Here is a 7,743-nt window from a genome sequence, read left to right as displayed (position 1 = left end):
AGGTTTTCCCAGAATGTGGCGCCTGGCGGCCATACCCCAGCCCTCTCCTGGGCCGGGCACGCCCCGCCCCCACGCTCGGTCGCCAGCGTCCCTGCGGGAGGGGAGCTGGCCGCATCTCTAGCAAACGGTGAAACTTGGACCCTGGGTTAATCTACCAGCGCAGCAGCGCTCGGCCCCGCCTGGGCTGGGAACTCCTGTGGGGTTCCTTCTTGGCGTGCCGTCTCTGCGAATTCCCCCAGGGGTTTACTGCAGCACCAGTTGGAGGGCGATTTTTAGGAACCCAGTCCTGCTGGCCCCTCGGAAGGCTATTCACTCCACATTTGTGGACCCGTCACGCAGTCGTGGGTTTCCCGTGGCCCTCGCGGAGCCTGGTGGGGCCTGGGGTCCCCGCTGCACCGCGGCGTGGCAGCCCTGGGAGGTGCCTGCCAGGCCCACGCGGCACCCGCCCCCAGCACATCCCTGTGCCAGAAGGAGGGGAGGGGCCCGGGGCGAGGACCCCATCCCAGTGGGCTCTGCCGCTGCACGTGCATCCTCAGTCGTCTCGGCTCAGCCCCACCCACACCCTGAACAGAGGCTCGGTCTGCAGTCGGGCACTTGGGCCCTTGCCGCACTCACCCAGGCCCCTTTCCGCGTGGCCGTCCAGCCCACAGTCCCAACACTCCAGGGTCCCCTCCCCACCGTCCCTGCAGGTGAGGACGACGGCCCGCGACCAGTCCAAACTGGAGACCAAGGTGTGGGAGGCACACAACCCGCTCGTCGACAAGCAGATCGACCAGTTCCTGGTGGTGGCCCGGTGAGTGCCGGCAGGGGGCTGCCTGGGTCTCCACCAGCCCCTCGGGGCTCCCCGTTGCCTTGGCAAGGCCCTTCCATGCCGCTGGGACTGCCCGCGAGGCTGCACACCACGTGGGGGCCTGCCGCCTGCACAGACGCCCTGGGGCTGGACAGGGCAGCTCCCCCTGCTCTGAGGCCCTGGCCTCGTGAAAGGCAACAACTTTAAAGAAAACGAGCCCTGAACCAGCAACCCCTAAGGCACACTGCTGGGAGCTGAGAGCACGGAGGGCACCGCGAGCCCAGGGCCTGGGCATCGTCCTCCCTGGTGGCCGCCTTGCAGCGCTGGCTGGTGGTCTCCACATGCGTGGCCCACCTGTGCCCGGCTGCCCTGGTCCTGCCCCTCGGGGCCTGGCAGCTCGGGGGCTGCGTGCTGGGCTGCGCGCTCCCGGGCGGCCAGCATCTCCTGTCTCCCCAGCTCCGTGGGCACCTTTGCACGCGCGCTGGACTGTAGCAGCTCCGTGCGGCAGCCCAGCCTGCACATGAGCGCCGCTGCCGCCTCCCGCGACATCACCCTGGTGAGCTGGGGGCGAGCCATGGGGGCCAAGCCACGGGGGGCAAGCCCAGAGGGGGCCGAGCCAGGGGGGGGCAAGCCCAGAGGGGGCCGAGCCAGGGGGGACCAAGTCCATAGGGGGCCGAGCCAGGGGGACCGAGCCCAGAGGGGACCGAGCCCAGAGGGGGGCCGAGCCAGGGGGACCAAGCCCATAGGGGGCCGAGCCAGGGGGGACCGAGCCCAGAGGGGGCCGAGCCAGGGGGACCGAGCCCAGAGGGGGGCCGAGCCACGGGGGGCAAGCCCATAGGGGGCCGAGCCACGGGGGGCAAGCCCATAGGGGGCCGAGCCAGGGGGACCGAGCCCAGAGGGGGCCGAGCCAGGGGGGACCAAGTCCATAGGGGGCCGAGCCAGGGGGACCGAGCCCAGAGGGGACCGAGCCCAGAGGGGGCCGAGCCAGGGGGACCAAGCCCATAGGGGGCCGAGCCAGGGGGACCGAGCCCAGAGGGGACCGAGCCCAGAGGGGGCCGAGCCACGGGGGACCGAGCCACAGGGGGCAAGCCCATAGGGGGCCGAGCCACGGGGGGACCGAGCCACAGGGGGCAAGCCCATAGGGGGCCGAGCCAGGGGGACCGAGCCACGGGGGGGCCGAGCCACGGGGGACCGAGCCCATAGGGGGGCCGAGCCAGGGGGGACCGAGCCCAGAGGGGGCCGAGCCACGGGGGGCAAGCCCATAGGGCCCCGAGCCAGGGGGACCGAGCCCATAGGGGACCGAGCCCAGAGGGGGCCGAGCCAGGGGGGACCAAGCCCATAGGGGGCCGAGCCAGGGGGACCGAGCCCAGAGGGGACCGAGCCCAGAGGGGGCCGAGCCACGGGGGACCGAGCCACAGGGGGGCAAGCCCATAGGGGGCCGAGCCACGGGGGGACCGAGCCACAGGGGGCAAGCCCATAGGGGGCCGAGCCAGGGGGACCGAGCCACGGGGGGGGCCGAGCCACGGGGGACCGAGCCCAGAGGGGGCCGAGCCAGGGGGACCAAGCCCATAGGGGGCCGAGCCACGGGGGACCCGAGCCACGGGGGCTGAGCCACGGGGGGGAGGGCCAAGCACACAGGGCCCCAAGCCAGGGAGGTCCAAGCCCAGAGGGGGGCCAAGCCACGGGGGACCAAGCTACGGGGGGCCGAGCCCACAGGGCCCCAAGCCGGGGGGGGCAATCCCCCAGGACTTCAAGCTCAGGGGGTCCAAGCCCACAGAAGGCCAAGCCCATAGGAGGCTGAGCCCCAGGGGGGCCAAGTCAGGGGAGGCCGAGCCCATAGGGGGCCAAGCCATGGGGGCCTGAGCCCACGGGGGGCCGAGTCATGCCCCCGAGCCACGGGGGCTGAGCCCATAAGGGCCCGAGCCCACAGAGGGCCAAGCCATGGGGGCCGAGCCACGGGGGCCTAAGCCTCGGGGGGGGGCCCAAGCCTCAGGCCTGGAGCGGTGCCCAGTGCCTCTGCCTGCTCCCTGCTCCTTCCCCCCAACCCCGCGGCCCCTGCCCCGGCTCTGCACTGGGAGCAGGTGGAGGATGTGCCTGGGTGCCCCGGGGGCGGGGCTGGGGAACCTCCTCCCCCCAGGGCCTGCCTCCACTTCGGGGGTCTCCCCCCACCCAGCCTCTCCTTGCCACCTTCCAGGTGCCCAGGTAGCAGGGCTCTCCCCCTGTCTGATCTCACGGTGGGGGACGCTGCGGAGGCCGGCGGCCGGCTCTCGGGGCAGGGCCTGCAGCCCCTGACGCACGTCCCCCGCCGCAGTTCCACGCCATGGACACTCTGCACAGAAGCGTCTACGACATCTCCAAGGCCATCTCGGCCCTGGTGCCACAGGGCGGGCCGGTGCTCTGCAGGGACGAGATGGAGGAGTGGTCGGCCTCCGAGGCCAACCTCTTCGAGGAGGCGCTGGGAGAAATACGGGAAGGACTTCACTGACATCCAGCAGGATTTCGTACGTCCCGGGGGCGGGAGGCACAGCACAGGCACTTCCTGGCTGGGGGTTCCTGGCGGGCCCCCCCGTGCTGTCAGGGGCCGGTCCTGAGGAGCCCACGTCCGCAGCCAGCAGCTGGCCTCTGCCCCCCCGAGCTGCCGTCCAGGGCACCCCCCTTTTCTGCCCCAAGGGCCGCCTTGCCTGCTCGGGGCCGCCTCCTTCAGAGGTCTTGCTTCGGGCCGTGCCCTGGGGCCACCGTAACAGATGCCCTGGAGCCTCAAACAAAGCCCGATCCAGGCTCCAGGAGGGTGGGCACCAGGCGCCCGGGGCAGCCCTTGGCTGGTGGCAGGTGCAGCACCGTAGGACTTGACCAGCCCAGCCCACAACACCAACTCGCACTCTCTTTGCTTTTTGAAAATTCTTAGTTTTTCCCCCAAATCTTGCCATGCTTGTCCTTACCATGTGTTCCCTGCCTCGTGTGGTGCCCCTGCTGCCCCCCTCGGTCCCACCGAAAGTGGTGAGATCCCTGCAGAGGAGGTGCCCAGCACAGAGCTCTGCGAGCAGCGTCGGGAGCAACGAGGCCGCCTGTGTGTGGCCAAGGTCCAGGAGGCAGCAGGGGCAGGCAGAGCCAAGTCCAGCAGCGTCCTGAACGTAGGGGGTACACGGGGATGAGCAGGCCCACGGGCTGGAGGGGCGCGCCCCGGCCCCCCGGAGGCAGACCTGCCGGCACGGAGAGCTTTGAGCAGGGCAGGAGCCAAAGAGCCAGCGTGGCCGCGGTGGGCGGACGGCTGCGTAGACAGGCTTGAAAGAAAAAACAAACGAGATAAGATCTTTCCAGACAAGTGAATAGAGTTAGGGGACATGGGCTGGAAACACCGGGTGTCCGAGCAAGGGCGGAGCAGCAGGGCTGCAGCGTGGGGCGGGCTTACCCGCAGGGGGCCGTAGGGAGCGGCCTTTCCCACTTCCCCTTCCGTCCTGGGGTCCAAGTGAAGGAAAGAACTTTGAATTCTGTACGTAGTGAGGCAGAATTACAGAGCCATGCTCTTGTTTTCTCTGTGGCCGTAGAATGTTGGTTATAGAGAAATGCTAATAAACACTGCAGCAGCAGTTTTCCAGACAAGATTTTCTAACCACAATTCTAGCTTAAAAAAAAAAGAGGACTCCAGAGCTCAGTAACAAGGTACTAGTCCGTAATATTGGTGGATAAACCAGGCTGAAAGTGCTTGCAATACAGCCAAGGACGACTAGTGGGAAATTTGTAGCTTTAAATGCAGCTGTCCAAAGAGTACTGTGTTAATCTGAGCAATTAAATAGAGGCATTTAGAAGGAATAGAGAAGTAGGAAGAAAACTGAAGGGAGTGTTTTCACGCCTGGAGCTCAGACCCCAGGTACCCACCGTTGGGGTCGGCTTCTGACCCTTCCTCAGTTGCCGTATCAGGCTCCCGGCCGTCAGGTTCCTGCCAACGGGAGGGCAGGGCCAGGCCAGGCGGGCTCGCGCCCTTCCCCAGGGCCGGTGGCCGGCCGTGCTCGGCTGACGTCGCTGTCTTCCCCAGCTCCCCTGGAAGTCCCTCACCAGCATCATCGAGTACTACTACATGTGGAAGACAACGGACAGATACGTCCAGCAGGTGAGTGGCCCGAGCCGGGCCAGAGGAGGCGGGACGTGCTCAGGTGCGGGCGCAGCTGCGGAGACCCAGCACGCGCTGGTGCCCCGGCCGGGTGGCGCGGCGGGTGTGGCAGTGTCGGCCCAGTGGGCACCAGCACATGGCTCACCAGCAGCGAGGCGGCTGTGCCACTCGCCTGCCCCTGTCCCAGGGGTGGTCTGGGCCACCTGTCTGCAGCCCCTGCCGGGCCCAGCGAGCTCACTGCCTTCTGACCCTTTGTTTCCTGTGTTTTAAGAAACGCTTGAAAGCAGCCGAGGCAGAGAGCAAGTTGAAGCAAGTTTATATTCCCAACTAGTAAGTGTATTCTGCAAGTCGTCGGGGCCATTGGGCTCTGACACTGACCCTGGCTCTAACCCTAACTCTACCCTGGCCCTAACTGAGAGGCTAGTCCTGACGATAACCTGGCCCTGACACTAAACAGAAACTCAACCCTAGCCCTTGACCCTGACCCTGGCCTTGGTGGGGGTGGGCCCTGGCCCCCTTTGCTCTCGGCAGATGGAGGGAAGTCTGGGCTCTTGGAGAGCCCAGAAAATGCCCATGGAAGCCCTCTCCAGACCCAGAAGGGGCCGCAGCCTCGGGGCTGTCGGCGCCGCACTGACGTCCCCCTTCTCTGTCCTTCAAGTAACAAGCCAAACCCAAACCAGATCAGCGTCAGCAGCGTCAAGGCGGGCGTGGTGAACGGCACGGGGCCTCCAGGCCAGAGCCCCGGGCCTGGCAGGGCCTGCGAGAGCTGCTACAGTAAGTGAGCCGGGCCCGGGGCCTGCCGCCCACTGCGCACGCCGCCCACCCGGGGACTGGGACAGGCCGGGAGCCGCCAGGAGCGGCTTGGCCTTGCCCTGCGGTGGGGGCTGCGCGGTCCCTGAGCTCCCGGGAGGGGCCCCGGCCCGAGGCGTCCGGGGGAGGCGTGCCTGGCTGGCCTGCGGTCGGCAGGGGGTGGGGGGTCCCCAGCGGGCGGGCGCGGCTCTGTGATGTTCTGGAATCGCCGGTTCTGCTTAAGAACACGAGTATTTCCAACTTTGTTGTCCGTAGCCACACAGTCTTACCAGTGGTATTCTTGGGGTCCCCCTAACATGCAGTGTCGTCTCTGCGCATCTTGTTGGACATACTGGAAGAAATATGGTGGCTTGAAAATGCCCACCCGGCTAGACGGCGAGCGGCCGGGGCCCAACCGCAGTAACATGGTGAGTGGGCGCCCCTGAGGCCGCCCTGGTGCGGCCGGAGCCGCCCGCTCACGCACTGTGTCGGGGCGGCGCGCCCCCTTCCGCAGAGTCCACACGGCCTCCCGGCCCGCGGCGGCGGGAGCCCCAAGTTCGCCATGAAGACGCGCCAGGCCTTCTACCTGCACACGACCAAGCTGACGCGCATCGCCCGGCGGCTGTGCCGCGAGATCCTGCGGCCGGGCCACGCCGCCCGGCACCCCTACCTGCCCATCAACAGCGCTGCCATCAAGGCCGAGTGTGAGTGCCCGCGCGGAGGGTGGCAGCCCCCGGGACCCGCCCGGCCCTCACCGCGTGCGCTCCTTGCAGGCACAGCACGGCTGCCGGAAGCTGCCCAGAGCCCGCTGGTGCTGAAGCAGGCGGCACGGAAGCCTCTGGAAGCCGTGCTCCGGTACCTCGGTAAGCCCACGCTCCTGCCCCGGTACACGGGCGCCTGGAGGGGCGCGTTCGGCCTCAGGGGGGCCCCAGAGCTCCTGGTGCTGTGCGAAGCCCCCTCCCCGGCTCACTGTCCTCCCCGCGCACGCCACTGTCCCGGGGCCTTGGTCAGCCCCACTGGGGAGGCACTGCTCTCCGGGGTCCTGCTGGGACATGGGCACGCAGTAGCCCGGGGCAGGGGTGCCTGGGCCGCCCCCCGAGGCCATTGGGAACTGTGCGCCTGGGGCTTGGGGTGAGCCCCCGGCCAGGACAGCCCCAGGCCACGGGCCCCTCAGTGCGTGGGTGGCCTTGAGGGTAGGGCGCCGGGGGTGGGGGCTGCCCCTTCCCACAGCGCCCCTTTTGGGGAGGCCTGGGCTCCGGGCAGGGGCCCCTCAGGTGTCGGGCAGCACCCAGCGCCAGGGGCGCTGACCCCATGGCCGCAGTCACCAGAGGTCCTGCTTCTACCCGGGGAGCAGAGCCCCGCCCCGCCCTCCACCCTCAGCCGCTGACCGCGTGGCCTCGCTGTGCTGCCCCTGACAGAGACCCACCCCCGCCCCCCCAAGCCCGACCCTGCGAGGAGCGCCTCCGGCGTGCTCAGCGGCCTGACGCCCGCCAAGGCGGCCCCCGTCATCAACAACGGCTCCCCCACCATCCTGGGCAAGCGAGGCTACGAGCAGCACAACGGCATGGACGGTGAGTGCCGCCCGCCGGGCGCCAGGCCTCTGCGCGGGGCCTGCCGGCTGCGCCGCTGACCTGTGCTCTCTCCCTCTCTCCCCCGGGCGCTGCCAGGCAACGTGAAGAAGCGCCTCTTGATGCCCAGTAGGGGTAAGGCGGGGCGGGTGTGGGCCGTCCGTGCTGTGTCCGGCTGTCGCCTGCCTTGTCCGCGCCACGCCTTGTCTGTGCTGTGTGTCGGCCGGGCCGGGCGGGGCCGCACCAGCAGCCACAGGGGCCCGCCCCCCCCCCCATTCCTCTCCCTCAGTCTCCCCTCTCTGCCTTTTCTCTCCTCTCCACTACTCCTCTCCTTGCTCTTTTTTCCTCTGCTTCTCTACCTTCTCCTCTCCCCTCCCCTGCTCTCCTCTGTGCCTTCTTCCCTTCCTCCTCTCTCCTCCCCTCCTCCTCCTCCTCTCCTACCCCATCTTCTCTTCTCTCCCTTCCCCTTCCCTTCTCTTTCTCCCCTC

At 68.6% G+C, this 7,743-nt stretch overlaps 1 protein-coding gene across 1 annotated transcript in view; it reads left to right on the top strand.

Moving 5' to 3' along the window:
- The window catches only part of MTA1 (metastasis associated 1), a 47,992-nt gene that overhangs the window by 36,829 nt on the left and 3,420 nt on the right, over positions 1-7,743 (top strand). Inside the window, 12 exon segments of the mRNA XM_058294903.1 lie at positions 340-793; positions 1,247-1,346; positions 3,102-3,248; positions 3,250-3,291; positions 4,824-4,898; positions 5,170-5,228; positions 5,557-5,672; positions 5,964-6,115; positions 6,202-6,391; positions 6,461-6,550; positions 7,106-7,258; positions 7,355-7,390. Of these exon segments, the coding sequence (XP_058150886.1) occupies positions 340-793; positions 1,247-1,346; positions 3,102-3,248; positions 3,250-3,291; positions 4,824-4,898; positions 5,170-5,228; positions 5,557-5,672; positions 5,964-6,115; positions 6,202-6,391; positions 6,461-6,550; positions 7,106-7,258; positions 7,355-7,390 (1,614 nt within the window).

This window comes from Dasypus novemcinctus, chromosome 3 (genome assembly GCF_030445035.2).
Source record: "Dasypus novemcinctus isolate mDasNov1 chromosome 3, mDasNov1.1.hap2, whole genome shotgun sequence".
In the NCBI taxonomy this organism is placed as follows: Eukaryota; Metazoa; Chordata; class Mammalia; order Cingulata; family Dasypodidae; genus Dasypus; species Dasypus novemcinctus.
Note: the sequence above shows the minus strand (reverse complement) of the source record. Positions and strands in the feature narration are given on the sequence as shown.